General features: G+C 49.5%; 1 protein-coding gene across 2 annotated transcripts in view; it reads right to left on the reverse strand.

Moving 5' to 3' along the window:
- NUP98 (nucleoporin 98 and 96 precursor) overlaps nucleotides 1-19,768 on the reverse strand; it is a 47,299-nt gene that overhangs the window by 12,884 nt on the left and 14,647 nt on the right. For both annotated transcript variants that reach the window (XM_068420396.1, XM_068420387.1), the window contains exons 12-22: nucleotides 19,345-19,485; nucleotides 16,497-16,630; nucleotides 14,649-14,836; nucleotides 12,819-12,935; nucleotides 11,592-11,896; nucleotides 10,517-10,630; nucleotides 8,842-8,980; nucleotides 8,389-8,566; nucleotides 7,898-8,062; nucleotides 2,141-2,317; nucleotides 792-945 (exon numbers count right to left, since the gene is read on the reverse strand). In XM_068420396.1, coding sequence (XP_068276497.1) covers nucleotides 792-945; nucleotides 2,141-2,317; nucleotides 7,898-8,062; nucleotides 8,389-8,566; nucleotides 8,842-8,980; nucleotides 10,517-10,630; nucleotides 11,592-11,896; nucleotides 12,819-12,935; nucleotides 14,649-14,836; nucleotides 16,497-16,630; nucleotides 19,345-19,485 — 1,812 coding nt within the window. The remainder of the gene's footprint in view (nucleotides 1-791; nucleotides 946-2,140; nucleotides 2,318-7,897; nucleotides 8,063-8,388; nucleotides 8,567-8,841; nucleotides 8,981-10,516; nucleotides 10,631-11,591; nucleotides 11,897-12,818; nucleotides 12,936-14,648; nucleotides 14,837-16,496; nucleotides 16,631-19,344; nucleotides 19,486-19,768) is intronic.

Raw genomic sequence — 19,768 nt, forward strand, 5'->3', positions numbered from 1 at the left:
TCACAGGGAAAGCAGACACCGATCACTATTAACAGGCACAGGGCTGAAACTGTCCCCACAGAAACATCTCACGTCTACTCATTTAATTCAGGAAGCAACTCCATGCTGGTTATTAGAGGTTATTCCTCCTGAAATCACCAGTTAGTGGATGTATTGGGTGTAAAGAGCAAGGTTTTGGTAGCGGGGGGCTGCAGGGGTGGTCTCTGTGAGAAGAGGCCAGGGGCTGCCCTGCGCTGGACACAGCTGAGCCCATCAGGGGGGTGTGTGGCACCTCTGAACCCATCAGTGAAGCTGGTGGTGCCAACTTAAAGGGCAGAAAATGCCACAGAGGCAGAAAAAGAGAAGTGAAAACAGCAGAGTGAGCACCAGGTCAAGAGAAAGAAGAAGGGAAGAGGTGCTCCAGTGCCAGAGCAGGTATCTTCCCCACAGCCCTTCGGAGACAACTCATGCTGGAGCAGGGGAAAAGTGTGAGGGAGTGGCAGAGAGGAACTGGTACGGACTGATTTTAACTGGCAATACACTAATTTTACTGAAGTCAAGCCTGTTTACCAGTTACTGTCACAAGCAAAACAATCTGTTTTTATCTCAACTTGTTTTTCATCCAATCTTTTCCCCCTCTCCTGTTGAGGAGGGGGAGTGGAGAGCAGCTGGGTGGGCACCTGGCTGCTGGCCAAAGCTAACCCACCCCAGTGCACAACTGTTCTGCCATATGTTCAGTCAGTGAGAGGATTTTGCCTGTTAATACTAGAATTAAAGTCTTTCTTGACACAATATGTGGTTTCTCACAATACCTGAGTGCCTTTTCTGTCCTTTTGATTTCGAAATAGGGAGCCTCGGAGAACAGATCTCTTGAGCAGTATCCATCTTCACAGGTTGCTTCCCAGGATGATGATCCAGGATCAAATCTAGGTCATCTTCATCAGCAAGCAAGGAAGCTTTCATAATCTACAAAGGTGATAAGTCAAGTCTGCAAATTAGCAATCACTCTCACAGCAGCAGCAAGCTGATCTAATGAGCTCCTTTCCCAACCAAGATAACTCCTACGTGTTGCACGTGACCAAACAACACACTCAGGCCACAAATACTTGAAGGCACCCAGCTCAGGACAACCGAGAGCAAGCTCGTCAGCTGATGACAAACTTTTACAAACTACTAGTTAATCAGTGTCACGGTACTTGTTAGGATGGGTGTGGAGTCCTAAAATAAATAAGTAGTTCAAGAAGGACAGGGAAGTGCTAGAGAGAGTCCAGCGCAGAGCCACAGAGATGATGAAGGGGGTGGAACATCTCCCTTCTGAGGAGAGGCTGAGGGAGCTGGGTCTCTTGAGCTTGGAGAAGAGGAGACTGAGGGGTGACCTCATTAATGTTTATAAATATGTAAAGGGCAAGTGTCATGAGGATGGAGCCAGGCTCTTCTCAGTGACATCCCTTGACAGGACAAGGGGCAACGGGTGCAAGCTGGAACACAGGAGGTTCCACAGAAATATGAGGAAAAACTTCTTTACAGTGAGGGTGACTGAACACTGGCACAGGCTGCCCAGAGAGGGTGTGGAGTCTCCTTCTCTGGAGACATTCAAAACCCGCCTGGACACGTTCCTGTGTGACATGATCCAGGTGATCCTGCTCCAGGGGGATTGGACTGGATGATCTTTCGAGGTCCCTTCCAATCCCTAACATTGATTCTGTGATAGATCTAAGAAACATGATTATCAGCTTAAGTAATAACTCCAGGACTATTTTTTTCCTTACAAATTAACAACACAGGTAAAAGTCCACAAGTGTTCAAGGTACCATCCTTTCACCAAACAAATAAAACACCAAATCAAGACCAGTTATCCTACTACCTTGTGTTCCACAGGCCTGTCTAGGTATTACTTTAGTTTATCACGTTGCCCACACCTCAAAATTTGGAAATCTGAATTCTAGCCCTAAGATGATTTTCATTTCTGCATTAAAATTTCATGTCTCTAAAGGTTTACCACAGAAACACCTAAGTGTAACGTGTATGTTTTGATCCTACTATAGGTATGATGTATAGTTTATTAAAGCATATAAGTACCCTTGGGGAGGCAAACTGAGAAGTTTGTGAGAGTTATTACAAAGTTCTCCCTCGCAGAGAGGGGAAACTGCGAGACACTCACCTGCAAGACGTGGGGGTTAATACCCAGGGTGGACGCAATGTGAGCAGAAGCAGGCACGGCCTCCTGCTCTTCTACCATGTTATCTTCCACAGCGGGTTCCTGGGGAGGCTCCTGGGTGATGTCTGCCATATCACTGTCCAGTTCCACAACCCTGCCCAGCTGCTCCACTTCTGGGGTCTGTGGACACACGTCAGACAACAACAGATTGCAACGGTTTGAGAAAGAGTATTCAATAGTTTCCACAATCACCTGCAAACGAAGCGGAGCACTCCCCTGCTTGTGTCAAGACTCCACGTTAAGTTTAGGGATGAATATATACAACCTACTCCCATTTTCTTCAGAGTTATAAGAGAACAGTGCACATTACAGTGGAGAAGCCACAGTTTAGTGATGCCCTCCTGAAGTTCACCAAGTTCTGCCATTCAGCTTAAGAAACTATTCTTCAGCTTTCCACTTCTCACATGACCAACAAAAAGGAAGAGAGGTTTGGGCATCCTGCCTTCCTCCCCTTCTCCCTCCGAATGCCATCACACAAAGAAAAGTTTCCTGTGCCTAAGCTCAACCTGGGATGTTTTACACGACTGAACAACCAGTTCAGAGCAGCGATTCTCCAGTGTTCATGTGTGGCACCACTGGTGGTTGATGAGCAGACAAGTCACTGTAAGACCTGCGTTGCTACAAACATTGAGTCTATATTCCACAAAGAACTTAAAACTTGTATTAAGTGGACACAAGCCCCTTCAAGATCACCTAAGACTGAGTCTCAGAGTGTGTGTGCATGCATATATAAATTTGTTTTTAAATTTTAAACCAGGACCCAGCTATCATTGAACTGGAAAGTTGTGGGATTTTTCCAATGATATTCTACTTATCACTGCACATCAGTGGTGTCAGGGCAATGGTTGGACTCGATGAGCCCAGAGGGCTCTTCCAACCTCATTGATTCTGTGTGATTCTGTGATCAGCAGTTAGAAAGTTGAATATAGTAGTTCTCTTCCAATCTGCAGCTCAATTTCTTCCAGTCCAAGGCAGGAGGAAGAATTAATTTTATGATTTTTCTGAAGGCAATCACATGCCATCACCTTTGTGATGAGCCTGAGGTGACCTCTACACACCTTCAACTGCTTAACTTGTACTCCCATACCAAGCAGGACCAGAGGATACCCTGGAGAATGCTACTCATTGCTGGTATCGTGCAGCTAACAGGCCAACCTGAAAGAAGCTCCTGGCCCAGGAGCAATGAGCCTGTGCCACCTTGGCTGAACGGCCTTCAGGTGGCTCCTGATGGGCTCTAACCCCAAATCTGGGCTCCAGGGCACTGGTTTTGCTCCACTCCAGCCATCCCCTGTTGCTTTTAGGAGTGTCCTGTGGAAGATTCATGCTTCCAGCTCACTAGGTCTCCAGAAGCAACGATGTACAGACTGATGACGTGATGCATATGTATGAGCAAGGAAGCCATGGCAGATGGTGCACTGGAAATCATCCTGAGGAATTTAAGAGCATACTCAAACGGCTGCTTCTGAGCTCACGAGGATCAGCCAAGAAATCACAGAATCACAGAATCAACCAGGTTGGAAGAGCCCTCTGGGCTCATCGAGTCCAACCATTGCCCTGACACCACCATGGCAACTAGACCAGGGCACTAAGTGCCATGGCCAGGCTTTTCTTAAACCCCTCCAGAGATGGTGACTCCACCACCTCCCTGGGCAGCCCCTTCCAATGGCTAATGCCCCTTGCTGAGAAGAAATGCTTCCTAATGTCCAACCTGACCCTCCCCTGGCCAAGTTTGAGGCTGTGTCCTCTTGTCCTAGCGCTGGTTGCCCGGGAGAAGAGGCCGACTCCCACCCCGCTACAACCTCCCTTCAGGTAGTTGTAGACTGCACTAAGGTCACCTCGGAGCCTCCTCTTCTCCAGGCTAAACACCCCCAGCTCCCTCAGCTGTTCCTCGGAGGTCAGACCCTCCAGACCCTTCCCCAGCTTGGTCGCCCTCCTCTGCACTCGCTCCAACACCTCAACATCTCTCTTGAAGTGCGGGGCCCACAACTGGACACAGGATTCAAGGTGCGGCCTCACCAGTGCCCAGTACAGAGGGACGATCCCTTCCCCAGACCGGCTGGCTACACTATTCCTGATAGAGGCCAGGATGCCATTGGCCTTCTTGGCCACCTGGGCACACTGCTGGCTCACGTTCAGCCGCCTGTCCATCAGCACCCCCAGGGCTCTTTCTAACCACTCTTCCCCCAGCCTGGAGCGCTGCAGGGGGTTGGTGTGGCCCAAGTGTCAGACCCGGCACTTGTTCTTGTTGAACCTCACGCCGTTGGTCTCGGCCCATCGATCCAACCTGTCCAGATCCCTCTGCAGACCCTTCCTACCCTCCAGCAGATCGACACTCCCACCCAGCTTGGTGTCATCTGCACATTCACTGACGGTGCACTCAATCCCTACGTCTAGATCATCTATAAAGATATTGAACAGCACCGGCCCCGGAACTGAGCCCTGGGGAACACCGCTGGTGACCGGCCGCCAGTTGGACTTTGCCCAGATGGGGCAGATAAAATGAGACTAGATGGTCTGTAAAGATAGAACTTCACGGCAGGAGCATGAGTTAGTGGTATCTGAACATGTGGAACAGATTTACAAGTCAAAATATGGTTACAAACACAGAAGTTTCACTACTTCATTGTGCTTTAATGCAGCCAAGGTGTAACTATTTCCTGGGAACCTTGCAACATTAATGAACTCATTAATATTAAAGTTAGCGAGGGAAGAAAAAAAAACCCCAAGTCTAGATCCTAAATGCTTCCTACAGACCAAATAATATATTTTCAGATGCTTTGCACACCAAGAGTTTGGCAAGTTTTTAAGCCATGCTACGCTGTTTCTCAGAGGTTTGGGAAATTGAGATGTTTTTCCTATTTTCAGAAACTAAAACCTTAGTTAATGATATGCAAGTCACAGAGGTTAACGAACCTGGACAAGTTTGTGCTAAGTACCTCTGAATCTATAAGACAGGCCTGAATAAATCCCACATATTCCCAATATTTTTGGCTGCTTGAAACATCAGCTCTGAGCCCCATTAATCTGAACAAGAAACAAGAAGGAAAAGTGAAAGGTGGCACATGCAGGTGAGTGTTAGCCAGCCGTGTGTGCACCTCAAATGCAAATACTTAAGGAATCTCCTTTACAAGAGCAGGATGAGCTGCTGCCACCAGAGCTCTCCTTCTGGGCTCCTCTAACCTGCGTGGAGACCTAAAGCGGCAGAGCTGGAATGGCTCCAGCGCTTCTACAGAGGTTATAGCTAGATCACAGACTATTAATTGCATATTAAAAGCAATTCCCAGTTGACTTAATGTTTTCCTACCACAAAAGTAATGAAATTGTTCTTTTGCACAAGCAGTGAAGGAGTGTGGTTTGTTATATCTGGAGGGCTGGAGCCCCTCTGCTCTGGAGACAGGCTGAGAGAGTGGGGGCTGTTCAGCCTCCAGGGAGACCTTCTAGCACCTTCCAGTGCCTGAAGGGGCTACAGGAAAGCTGGAGAGGGGCTTTTGACAAGGGCATGGAGTGACAGGACAAAGGGGAGTGGTTTTAAACTGAAAGAGGGGAGATTTAGATGAGATATTGGGAAGAAATTCTTGGCTGTGAGGGTGGTGAGAGCCTGGCCCAGGTTGCCCAGAGAAGCTGTGGCTACCCCCTCCCTGGCAGTGTTCAAGGCCAGGTTGGATGGGGCTTGGAGCAACCTGGTCTGGTGGAAGGTGTCCCTGCCCGTGGCAGGGGGTTGGGACTGGATGGGCTTTAAGGTCCCTCCCAACCCAAACCATTCTATGATTCTATGATATCTCCTGACACAACAAACAGACCCTTGTCCAGAAGGCCTCTAAGTTACCCAAAGCTAATGGCCAACAAAGAGAAATGCTGCTCGAACATCTCTTGGTTTCAAAAGGACTAGACCCCGTACAAAACCCCCCCACACACAAAAAGTGTTCAGCCTGACAGTGCTGCCTCTTAAGCTGGTTTTCATGCTTTGCCTTCAGAGATGCAGCAGTACAACCCTCCTCCTCCGCTCCCCCGGGCGATGACACACCACGAGCGCTGGCCACAAGCCAAGCAGCACCTTGGCACATGATCCATGCCTCAGCGAGCTCCAAGCTCACAGATCGCCTTTCACTGCACTCACAGATTACTGAAGGGTGAAACACAAAGCCTCCTTGTGCACAGCAACAACAACCTCTCAGCACGTCCTGTCCTGCTCCTACACAGCCCCTGCTCAGCCTTCCTGCACACCCTGACCCTGCTCAAAGGTTACTTTCACAACGAGACAATTGAGAACCCAGTTTTGGAAAAAAATGTGCTCTGCACTCGCTTTCTGTTTTATCACAGAATCAACCAGGTTGGAAGAGCCCTCTGGGCTCATCGAGTCCAACCATTGCCCTGACACCACCATGGCAACTAGACCAGGGCACTAAGTGCCATGGCCAGGCTTTTCTTAAACCCCTCCAGAGATGGTGACTCCACCACCTCCCTGGGCAGCCCCTTCCAATGGCTAATGACCCTTGCTGAGAAGAAATGCTTCCTAATGGCCAACCTGACCCTCCCCTGGCAAAGCTTGAGGCTGTGTCCTCTTGTCCTAGCGCTGGTTGCCTGGGAGAAGAGGCCGACTCCCACTGCGCTACGACCTCCCTTCAGGTAGTTGTAGACTGCACTATAGGTCACCTCTGAGCCTCCTCTTCTCCAGGCTAAACACCCCCAGCTCCCTCAGCTGCTCCTCGTAGGTCAGACCCTCCAGACCCTTCACCACCTTGGTCGCCCTCCTCTGCACTCGCTCCAACACCTCAACATCTCTCTTGAAGTGCGGGGCCCACAACTGGACACAGGATTCAAGGTGCGGCCTCACCAGTGCCCAGTACAGAGGGACGATCCCTTCCCCAGACCAGCTGGCTACACTATTCCTGATAGAGGCCAGGATGCCATTGGCCTTCTTGGCCACCTGGGCACACTGCTGGCTCACGTTCAGCCGCCTGTCCATCAGCACCCCCAGGGCTCTTTCTAACCACTCTTCCCCCAGTCTGTAGCGCTGCAGGGGGTTCTTGTGGCCCAAGTGTCAGACCCGGCACTTGTTGAACCTCACGCCGTTGGTCTCGGCCCATCGATCCAACCTGTCCAGATCCCTCTGCAGACCCTTCCTACCCTCCAGCAGATCGACACTCCCACCCAGCTTGGGGTCATCTGCACATTCCCTGAGGGTGCACTCAATCCCTACGTCTAGATCAACTATAAAGATATTGAACAGCACCGGCCCCAGAACTGAGCCCTGGGGAACACCGCTAGTGACCGGCCGCCAGTTGGACTTTGCCCCATTCCCCACCACTCTCTGGGCTCGGCCATCCAGCCAGTTTTTAACCCATCGAAGAGTCCACCCATCCAAGCCCCGGGCAGCCAGTTTGTCTAGGAGGATGCTGTGGGAGACAGTGTTGAATGCCTTACTGAAGTCTAGATAGACACATCCACAGCCCTGCCCTCATCTACTAGCCTTGTGGGTGTCCAACTGGCACAGCAGGCCACTAACCGTCTCCTCCTGGATTACAGGAGGTTCACACAGCCCCCCCGTCCCTAACTTCAGGCTCTGGGGGCCGAGTCTCCTGAGGACAACCGGTCTTGACATTAAAGACCGAGGCAAAGAAGGCATTGAGCACCTCTGCCTTTTAAAATTTCATTTTAATTCATTTATGAATTCCCGTTTAGTCACTGTCCGCTTTCTACCTGAGCCGGAGGTGTTGGCTTGCCGTCCAGGGTCATTTGCTGGGGCAGCAGATGCCCTGGGGGCGGCACAGGGGTAGTTTTTAACTTCTTTGCTTCCACTTTTGAAGGATGCTCTTCCTCTTCCTCATCCGAATCTTGTAAGCCATACTTGGAGAAGTGTGCCACCTGCGTAATGAGAGGGTAAATATGTCACACCTCAGAAGAACCACTTCAGGCAGCCATTCCTCAAAGGCCTGAACAATGAGCTGGCCTAACTGTGAGCCTCACACAGCAGCTGTGACACCTGGAACCAATTCAGCTTTCACACAGAACCAAGAACACTTCAGCCAGAGAAGTTTTGATAGGTTTGGTGAGGACAGTCTGCACTACAGCTGACAGACTTGAGACACTTTACAGAAGTCTAGCAAAGTTTTTGAGTTGTAAGTGTTCAGGAGGTTCTAACTTCAGACTATTTCTTGGAAGTCACGTTACAGCTAGAACAAAAATGTCACCTTGAACACCCAGGAGCCGGTCTCTGGGCGGTATTCCTTGAATCGAGCGCCCTGCTTCCGAGATACAGACTCCAGTCTACCTTCGTAATTCATCTCTGCCAGTCGTTCAGGGCTTTTGATCAGGCAACGAGACGTTTTATCCGTAGGCCAGACTCCATCTAAGGTAACTTCAGCTCGTCTGTTAAAGACACAAGTGTTAAGAGACTCCAAGGCTTTGAGGCAAAGCCGTTGAAGTCCACGTACAGGAGCTGAGAACTGAACATGTGGGCTCAAAACTGCTTTTAAACCCAACTTCTAGCTCAGAAACCTGCAAGTTCTAGTTAAGTGTACAATGCTCAGTCTGAACACACACCTCTGATTTCAGATTTCTCGGTAGCTGCCTGCAAGCAGTAGATTGTCACTATGATAAAAGACACCCTTATGTCACTGTCACAGCACACGTTTAAAAATTACCTATTTAATCCTTCACCAACAGGTGGCTTGCTCTCGTCGTCAGGGTACACAGTAACTTCTTTTCTACGGATGTACACAATGTCATCCAGGTTTAAGTTAGTTAAATTTACTTCTCCTTCAAAGTAAATCGATCCATAACCTGCAAAACAAAGCAAAACGTCACAATTTGTCCATGAAAAGTCACATCACAGCGACCCTCTGTTCCTGCTACACTCCTCCTTTCCCCACCTCACCCCCAGCTGTGTCATGTCTCCAGAACAACGTACAAGTGACTCCTTCCCCGTGGGAAAACACTGCAGATGTGTTATCAGCTTTCTTACACCCAGTTCTTCTGCACAGAAAGCTTTTTGTTGTCAAAGCTTTTTGTTATCACTTGGCTACAAATACTAAGTGTACCCTCAGCTTTCTAGTACATTCAGAAAAAGTGGTTTAAAGTAGTATCCACCACATCATCGAATCATCGAATGTCAGGGGTTGGAAGGGACCTCTGGAGATCATCGAGTCCAACCCCCTGCCAGAGCAGGACCAGTCTAGGGCAGGTCACACAGGAACGCATCCAGATGGGGCTTGAAAGTCTCCAGAGAAGGAGACTCCACAACCTCTCTGGGGAGCCTGTGCCCGGGCTCTGTAACCCTCACAGGACAGAAGTTCTTCCTCACGTTGAGGTTGAACTTCCTGGGCTCCAGCTCGCATCCATTGCCCCTTGTCCTATCGCAGGGCACACGTGACAAGAGGTTGCCCCTTTCCTCTTGACACCCAGCCCTCACCTATTTATACCCATTAATCACATCCCCTCTCAGTCTTCTCCTCTCCAGACTCAAAAGCCCCAGGTCTCTCAACCTTTCCTCCTAAGGCAGGTGCTCCAGCCCCTTCATCGTCCTCGTAGCCCTCCGTTGGACTCTCTCCAGTAGATCTCTGTCCCTCCTGAACTGGAGAGCCCAGAACTGAACGCAATACTCCAGGTGAGGTCTCACCAGGGTAGAGTAGAGGGGGAGGAGGACCTCCCTCCATCTGCTGGACACACTCTCCTTAATGCACCCCAGGGCACCATTGGCCTTCTTGGCCACGAGGGCACATCACTGTCCCATGGATAACTTGTTGTCCACCAGGACTCCAAGGTCCTTCTCCACAGAGCTGCTCTCTAGCAGATCACCTCCTAACCTGCACTGGTGCATTTTACTACTCCTTCCCAGGTGCAGGCCTCTGCCCTTATCCTTGTTGAACCTCACCAGGTTCCTCTTTGCCCAGCTCTCCAGGCTGTCCAACTCATGCATGTGATTTTTTCTTTTTAATAAAGCAGCAAAGAACACAGTTTGGGCTGAAGGCTCTTCGCTAGAGCTCAGTCAGCTCCGGAGTAGTTAGCAGCCAAGATGGAAGCAATGATGATCAGTTTTGCATCAATGCTCCAGCAAGTTTAGATTTTACCATTTTTACATTTCAGGACAGCAAGTGTCTTAAAAGTTACAGGCACTTCTGCTCTGTTCATGTTTAAGCTTCTCCAGTCATCCCATAACGCAGGTTGTTCGAGCTACCAATCTGAAAGATCACAAGTCTTTGAGGCAAGTTGTTGACAAGGCAAGGGCACTGTTTACAACCCTGCTGAGGGCACAGAGGTTCCATAGCTTTAAACCCACCCGTTCAACTTGAAGCAACTAGAAAAGCTCTACGTGCTCACCTTTGCGGCCTATGGTGAAGCCTGTCACAATACATTCGTTCCTGTCATTGGTCAGTCTAGCCAGCTCCTCCATGGAGGGGATGGTGTAATAGCCAGGTCTTGTCAGAACGATTCCTACAACAGAAAAAAATCATTGAGATCTGGGCTGACAGCAAGTCCCCAACTTCAGCATGTCACAGAATTGATCAATGAGGTTGGAAGAGCCCTCTGGGGTCACTGAGTCCAACCATTGCCCTGACACCACCATGGCAACTAGACCATGGCACTAAGTGCCATGCCCAGGCTTTTCTTAAACCCCTCCAGAGATGGTGACTCCACCACCTCCCTGGGCAGCCCCTTCCAATGGCTAATGACCCTTGCTGAGAAGAAATGCTTCCTAATGGCCAACCTGACCCTCCCCTGGCCAAGCTTGAGGCTGTGTCCTCTTGTCCTAGCGCTGGTTGCCTGGGAGAAGAGGCCGACTCCCACTGCGCTACAACCTCCCTTCAGGTAGTTGTAGACTGCACTAAGGTCACCTCTGAGCCTCCTCTTCTCCAGGCTAAACACCCCCAGCTCCCTCAGCCGTTCCTCGTAGGTCAGACCCTCCAGACCCTTCCCCAGCTTGGTCGCCCTCCTCTGGACTCGCTCCAACACCTCAACATCTTTCTTGAAGTGTGGGGCCCAGAACTGGACACAGGATTCAAGGTGCTGCCTCAGTCTTAGTTAAGAGAAAGGTACCCAAGACCTCTCGTAATATTTTCACACTTCTCCATCTTTTTCAGTTTTACTAAACTCTGAGACTGGAACTGAGAGTACTGAAAACACACGATGGGTCTAGAGAGACACAACCATGTTCTATGGTCCATTCCTTTCCTGGAGGACTCTACACTGCAGTTTGTATGTAGGTAACTACCAAGCATTAGATTTCTAACTCTTAAGATCTTGCTCCTGAACAACAGTGAACTCAGTCTACTACTGCAGAACAACTACAGATTGGGTCCTTCTCCCTCTCATGCATCTCACTACCTCAATCTAATATAAAATTGGGTGATTAAATTTAATTGCTCATCGACTCAGCACAAAAGCACAGCCTGACCTGCAGGATGCAGATGATGCACCGTTTCAGACTCCTGTTCACGCTCATCCTGAAGGGAATCATCAGGAAACGAGGCATCTTCACTGCTGCCTTCCAGACCATTCCGCAGGGCCACCCGCATGTTGAGAGCCGCAATGGTGTCGTCCACGCTGTTGTGGTGTTCACGCACAGCGTTCTCCGGGGTCTGTGGGATGGGCCTGGCAATGGGGTTCGTGTAAAACCTGGTCACTTCAGGATGATCCTCCTCCTCCTCTCGCTCACCGTCTTGTCTGTGGTTTTCATCGGGAGGTACAGACAAAAAGAACCTGAAGAAACGAAGAATAAAGTTGAATGATTTAGTTCTAGGGGACTTATGTCAACATTAACATTCTGGTGGCTTTTCATATAAAAAGCAGACAGGACCACCACATGAACTGCAGAGTCAGCAGGCTGAGGGAAGCCATTATTGCCCTTCACTCTACCCTTGTTAGACCACCTCTGCCATTCTGCATCTGATCTGGGGCTCCCACTACGAGAAAGATAGTGATGAGACCAGGAGAGGGTACCACGATGGCAGGGGGACCAAAGCACATGCCCTGTGAGAAGAGCTTGAGGGAAATGGGTGGCTCAGTCTGGAGAAAAGGCTTGCGGGGGGGGTGTAACAGCAGCCTTCCAACACTGAAGACAAACTTCAGGCTCTCCACAAATATAAATGGTGGAAGGATAAGGAAAAATGGTCAAATTAAACAGGGAAATCAGTGAGGACAGTCAAGTGCTGGAACAGGGACCCAGAGAGGCTGCAGAATCTCTGTCCCTGGAGGTCTGAGAGACCCAACCAAAGTCCACAATAACCAGGTCTGAATTCAGTGTTGAGACTGCTTGAGGAACGGAGACCTCCCAAGGTCACTTCCCATCTGAAAGATTCAATGATTTGTTACAGACTTTTGTCCTCAAAATACAGACTGTTCTAGAAGAACGGGATGATTAAGTCTTGCAGGCACCACGATCAAATCAACCTTGAGAACACCACTGTGACAGTCATCCCAAAACATGAATGAGTTGGTATGTGACCACACAGGAAGAACATACGGCCAGTTTAAGAGGAAACTAATCTCACAACAGGTCAGCTTGCTTCCAGTGACCAGCTAAGAGGACATCCCTGAAAATAACTCCCTAATAATTTAGAGGCAGGAACAACCTGTTTGCACTTCTCAGAAGTATGAACATCTGCATGATGAATCAACGTACCGATCTCCATTCTCTGGATACTCTGAGGGAGAAGCCAGGTCTTCACTTTCCCGATCAACAGGCGAGAACAGATTGCTGCTGTTGAGGTTCTTCAGAACCAACTTCTTGATGCTCTTCCTAAAAGTAAAAAAAAAAACACACCACCAAAGAGAAATTTGGATATATCCACTGCATAAATATACAGAATCACAGAATCAATCAGGCTGGAAGAGCCCTCTGGGCTCATCGAGTCCAACCATTGCCCTGACACCACCATGGCAACTAGACCAGGGCACTAAGGGCCATGTCCAGGCTTGTCTTAAACCCCTCCAGAGATGGTGACTCCACCACCTCCCTGGGCAGCCCCTTCCAATGGCTAATGACCCTTGCTGAGAAGAAATGCTTCCTAATGGCCAACCTGACCCTCCCCTGGCCAAGCTTGAGGCTGTGTCCTCTTGTCCTGTCGCTGGTTGCTTGGGAGAAGAGGCCGACTCCCACTGTGCTACAACCTCCCTTCAGGTAGTTGTAGGCTGCAGTCTACAACTGTAGACCCAAGTTCAGTAAATCACAGTATTATGTGTTTTACAAAACAGAGCTTTTCCAGCAGGAGCACAGAACCCTGCACAGATGCAGGTGGTTCTTCACTACAGGAGCAAATCAATGGTCAGGCTGGGGTTCACTGCCTGCAATCTGAAGATCACAGAACACCTACACTAGTGACACTCAAAGTCTGAGCCCTCTGGTCTCATCTTTTGTTCATTTGGTGTTTTTCAATAAACCACTGAGTAACTCCACACTCTGCTCCCACGCTGGAGAGGGAACAGATGGTTCAGGCTAAATTAAAGACCAAGGTCACAGAAGTTACAAAGTGTTTTTATAAAGCCTGTGCTTAGACGGACTTTCAGTGACTGATGCATCTTTCTCCAAAGCTTTTTGTTGTTTAACTGAAGTTTTCCAAACCCCTTTTCAATTTGCAACTGATGCTCTTAGGACTGAACCCAAGAGCTTCAGTAGGGCAGATCCACAGCATCATTAGTCACTTCTCACAGAAAAATCTGTGCCAGGCTATGGAAGTGTCAGAAATCTGCCTTCATCCTGGGTGCATTAGCAAACCTGATGACACTTCTACTTCAGAAGCAGCAAGTATTACAGAATCACAGAATCAATGAGGTTGGAAGAGCCCTCTGGGATCATGGAGTCCAACCGTTGCCCTGACACCACCATGGCAACTAGACCAGGGCACTAAGTGCCATGGCCAGGCTTTTCTTAAACCCCTCCACAGATGGTGACTCCACCACCTCCCTGGGCAGCCCCTTCCAATGGCTAATGACCCTTGCTGAGAAGAAATGCTTCCTGATGGCCAACCTGACCCTCCCCTGGCCAAGCTTGAGGCTGTGTCCTCTTGTCCTGTCACTAGTTGCCCGGGAGAAGAGGCCGACTCCCACTCCACTACAACCTCCCTTCAGGTAGTTGTAGACTGCACTAAGGTCACCTCTGAGCCTCCTCTTCTCCAGGCTAAACACCCCCAGCTCCCTCAGCCGTTCCTCATAGGTCAGACCCTCCAGACTCTTCACCGTACAAGCTTTCCTTGTAATAATTCCTAATTGATTTTACAGTAGCTTTGCTCCAATCATGGGATGACCTCATTTTACAGCTTATTTGACCTGAACATTTTCATCTCCTCCAGATGAAAACACTTCAATTTTTACGTAACACCCGTTACTGCTATTCATATTTGAACCAGGTCACAAAACAGTCATGGAATTTCGGACACTAGAGGAGTTGACTGACTCTGATCAGAAGATTCTTGCACCACCTCCTCCCTCCAACATACACAAAAGAAAAACTCACTTTGGCATGAATGCACCGTTAGATAGGGATGGCTCATCATCATCGAGCCCATCGAAGAGATGAGATTTAGCCGAGCCAGCTGACTGCAGAGCTTTCGGTCGCACTCTGGTCGCTGGGCGCGGAGTCAGTTTGTAGTGGGTGGGTGTCGTCAAGGCCTTCTGAGCTGCTGGATTCGTTGGTTTCAGCCTCTGAAACAAAAAGATGTAGAATTGGAATTTTCATACCACTTACTGTAAGGGTTTGCTGTTCTCAAGGTCATCCACTCAAGGACCTTGAGCAAAGTAAAGGGGGAAGTAATAAATAAAACCAGACACAAAGCGGGTTGACAACAGGTAATGGAAACAATGCCAAAGACCAGAAGTGACTCACTGATGGACCACCAAGGAACTACAGGCATAGCTTTGGAGAGGGCCACCTGGCCTCTTCTCCCGGGCAACCAGCGATAGGACAAGAGGACACAGCCTCAAGCTTGGCCAGGGGAGGGTCAGGTTGGACATCAGGAAGCATTTCTTCTCAGCAAGGGTCATTAGCCATTGGAAGGGGCTGCCCAGGGAGGTGGTGGAGTCACCATCTCTGGAGGGGTTTAAGAAAAGCCTGGACATGGCACTTAGTGCCCTGGTCTAGTTGCCATGGTGGTGTCAGGGCAATGGTTGGACTCGATGAGCCCAGAGGGCTCTTCCAACCTGGTTGATTCTGTGATCCCCAAACCTCATGTGTGTGGGGGGGTGTGTAATTCACTAGCAAGCTTCAAGATGGACTAGCCCACAAGTAGGAGGCCCTTGGTCCTGCAGGATCGAGGGATCCATGAACGTGCGTGTGAGTCTAGAGAGCGTGACCATGTGTGTTTTCACCAGGGAACATCAACCCTTCTCAGCCAAAGAGGAGGAAGGGGACGTGGCTGTACGTGACTGCGTTTTATGGGAGTCCTGGTAGTGTCACACGTGGGTGCTGCTGAAGGCAGTGCCATGCCTGCAGCCATACAGCTGTGCAGTGCACTCTGGGTGAGCGTCTGGGACACACACTCAGCTTCACAGCTGGTTCATAGAATCACAAACTGGTTTGGGGTTGGAAGGGACCTTAAAGCCCATCTAGTCCCAACCCCCTGCCACAGGCAGGGACACCTTCCACCACACCAGGTTGCTCCAAGCCCCATCCAACCTGCCCTTGAACACTGCCAGGGAGGGGGCAGCCACAGCTTCTCTGGGCAACCTGGGCCAGGCTCTCACCACCCTCACAGCCAAGAATTTCTTCCTCAGATCTCATCTCAATCTCCCCTCTTTCAGTTTAAAACCCTTCCCCCTCGTCCTGTCACTCCATGCCCCTGTAAAAGTCCCTCTCCAAATGGGAAAGCAAGAGTCATGTCCATCAGTCTGAGAAGGAGACCCCTGGGTTTCTGGGCATACCATGCTGGAGGACACCCCAGCTCCTGGAATTTACTGGTGTCAGCAGCTGTTTATAACATCCCTCAACACTTAAAAAGTCTGAAAAGTATTTGCTTTGTTGTCTTTTAAAACAAATCAACAGAGCAAGAGACTTTCATAAGCAAAGCTCAAGGTAAACACTACAAATACTCCAAGTGTAGCCAATTACCTGTCTTTATTCCTAACTAGCAGCAGTGAGCACAACAAGAACTCCTAAAGCCACGGCTCTGATGTGGTCAAAAGCAGAAAACAAAGCCACAGGACAAGCAGTTTGCGTCCTGGAGAGTATAAAAAGCCACTGCAGCAGTTGAGTATACAGATGGCAACTTATTTTGCTGCTCACTACATACTTAAGTGAAGACAGTGCAAAAAAAAAATCATTTCAGATCTTACCCAGAAAGTGAGTTTAATGTTTATTTGCACTTACCTCTTCTTTCTTCTTTGGGTCTGACATGGGGTTTCTGAAGAGCGGAGAGTCTCCAAAGGGTGAGTAAGTCAAGCAGTTGAGATGCTGCTGCAGGACTGCTTGTTGGGCAGCTGAGGCATTTGGGTCTGTCAGTGCTACAAGAAGAACAGCATGTTTTAGATTTTTTTACTAACAGAACCGAGGTAGGTAGAGAAGATGTCCTTCCAGAGGAGCTCCTCAAAGGAATTCAGATTTCCATACAAACTTCAGCATTCCTTTCCCCTGCTCTGCAGTCACCATTTCTGCAGCAGTCTGAAGGAAGAAATCAAATTCTAGTCCTTCATTAGAAAAATTCAATAAGTTTTTGGCTGTGAAAACCTGAGAGCATGGAGAGCTACACATCAGTAGAATGAGCCTGGCCTGCCAAAACATTTAACTAATACATGACTTTTAAAACACCTTTTAAGGAAAAAAATAAATCTGTGTGCAAAGTTTTTATATTCTTGCTACAGCAAAGTCACAGGTCTAGAGCCCCAACAAATTTTGTCTCTCCATCTTCTAGCATCTAATTTTAACTCCCATTAAAACACTGTAAGTGTTCTCACTATAAGTGTTTGAGCAACCTAAAGCAGCTTAATTCTAATTCCAAGAAAACCAGATTGAATCTGTGCATTCCCAAAGAACAAAACCGCTCTGACAAACAGCTTACTGTCAGGTGAAGTCTGCAGGAGTTTGAGACAACTGGTTCTTCCCAGATGCCAAACTGGTCTAAGGGAGCAGATGTTGACCAGGGAGACCCTTCCCTACACTGCCTACAGCAGTGAATATTGGATCATCTGTAGAGTTACATCCAGGGATGGTCCAAGCACAAGAAATATAAAAGTATGATGGAAGCAAGACAGAAATATACAAAATCTGATGGCAACACACTGATAAGAGAGAGTATTTCATCATGAGGAGAACGTAGCTTCCCCCAACCACATTCTCCCTGTAGTAACTAGAATATGAAGTTACTCTGACGGGTGTTCACAGAATCACAGAATCAATCAGGTTGGAAGAGCCCTCTGGGATCATCGAGTCCAACCATTGCCCTGACACCACCATGGCAACTAGACCAGGGCACTAAGTGCCATGGCCAGGCTTTTCTTAAACCCCTCCAGAGATGGTGACTCCACCACCTCCCTGGGCAGCCCATTCCAACGTCTAATGACTCTTTCTGAGAAGAAATGCTTCCTAATGTCCAACCTGAACCTCCCCTGGCCAAGCTTGAGGCTGTGTCCTCTTGTCCTATCGCTAGTTGCCCTGGAGAAGATCACAGAACAGTGAGGCTAGAGGTGCCTCTGAAGGACACCTTCTTCCTAGCCCCCTGCTCAAGCAGGGCCACCTGGGCCAGGGCTGGGGCACCCTCACAGTGAAAAGTGTTTCCTGAGCTTCAGAGGGACCCTCCTGTGTTCCAGTGTGTGCCCATGGCCTCTGGTCCTGGCACTGGGCACCACTGGGAAGAACCTGGCTCTGTCCTCTTGGCACCCTCCCTGCAGGTGTTGATGCACATGGAGGAGATCCCCCTGAGCTGTCTCTGCTCCAGGCTGAACAGTCCCAGCCCTCTCAGCCCTTCCTTAGAGCAGAGATGCTCCAGCCTCTTCATGGTCCTCCACTGGACTCTCTCCAGTATGTCCATGTGTCTCATACTGGAGAGCCCAGCACTGGACACAGCACTCCAGGTGGAGCCTCACCAGTGTGGAGCAGAGGCGAAGGATCTCTTCCCTCCTCCTAACACAGCACAGGACACCGTTGGCTGCCTTTGCCATAAGGGCACGTTGTTGGCTCATGGTCAACTTGGTGCTCACCAGGAACCCCCGACCTTCTCTGCCAAGCTGCTTTCCAGCTGGGTGTCCCCCAGCCTGTGCTGGTGCCTGGCCTTGCTCCTCTCCAGAGGCAGGACTTTCCACTTCTCCTTGCTGAACTTCACGAGGCTCCTGCCAGCCCGTTTCTTCGGCCCACAGAGGTCCACCTGGATGGCAGCACGACCCTCACGCCAATCAGCCACCCCCACTCTTCCTTTTGTCACCTATACCCTCACAGAAGCTCTCCTTGTTGCCTTTGACATCCCTGGCCAAATTCAGTTCCAGCTGGACTTTGGTTTGCCTAAACCCATCAGACAATGGGCTCAGATAATGTCTCTGTGTTCTTCCCAGCTTATCTGCCCCTGCTTCCACCTCCTCTCTGCCTCCTTTCTGCATTTGAGCTCTACCGGGAGCTCCTCACTCATCCATACAAGCCTTCTGTCATCCTGCCTGACCTCCTGCTCATTGGGACTGAACTCTCCTGAGCTTGGAGAAGGTGATCCCTGAATATCAACCAGCCTTCTGGGGCCCATCTTCCCACACAGCATCATGTGCCGTGCACGTGTCGTTGGTCTCCCACCTGGAGCTACTGCAGAAGCTAACGCTACATTTCCCTTATTTTTTTTAAGCACCTACTGCTGCTGCCCCAAATTTAATGATGGGAAATATGTTGGTCATCTTGAAGACAAAGCTCTAAAATAGCTGCAATTATTAGAACTGAAACACGGGAAGTTCCATCTGAATATGAGGAGGAACTTCTTTGCTGTGAGGGTGCCAGAGCCCTGGCACAGGCTGCCCAGGGAGGGGGGAGTCTCCTTCTCTGGAGATATTCAAACCTGCCTGGACACGACCCTGTGCGACGTGCTCTGGGTGACCCTGCTTGGGCAGGGGTTGGGCTGGGTGATCTCCAGAGGCCCCTTCCCACCCCAACCACTCTGGGATTCTGGGATTAGTAATGTTCAGCAACTTTGAATTATGACACAAGGGAGGAAGCAGCAATTAAACTGGGGTTACTACACACTTACCCACAGCAGGCTGAGGGGCTCCAAAGCCCAGCGTAGCTGTTGATGTATTGAATCCTGCTGCTCCAAACGCTCCTGTTCCCAGTGTTCCACCAAGCTTGGGCTGGGTGTTTCCAAATAAAGAAGTCTGTCCTGCTCCAAGAGCTGTGGCAGGAGAGGTGACATTTATTACAAGGCTGTGACAAAATTACAAGCCAATTTATCCCACAACAAAGACTCAATTACTTATTAAAATTGCAAGAAACACTCAACATGTCCATGAATGCTACAGATACTCAAGAGCCATGCGATCAGAGGCTTCAAACGCAGAGGAGGCCACCAGCTTTCTGAGCCATTAGCCACCACTGCAGGCAATGTTGCCCACAATTTCTGACAGGTTACTGAGCACCACGTTAGCAAGCTCTGCTTGGTTCTGATTTGAGACTGA

Source organism: Nyctibius grandis, chromosome 2 (assembly GCF_013368605.1).
Source record: "Nyctibius grandis isolate bNycGra1 chromosome 2, bNycGra1.pri, whole genome shotgun sequence".
NCBI lineage: Eukaryota > Metazoa > Chordata > Aves > Nyctibiiformes > Nyctibiidae > Nyctibius > Nyctibius grandis.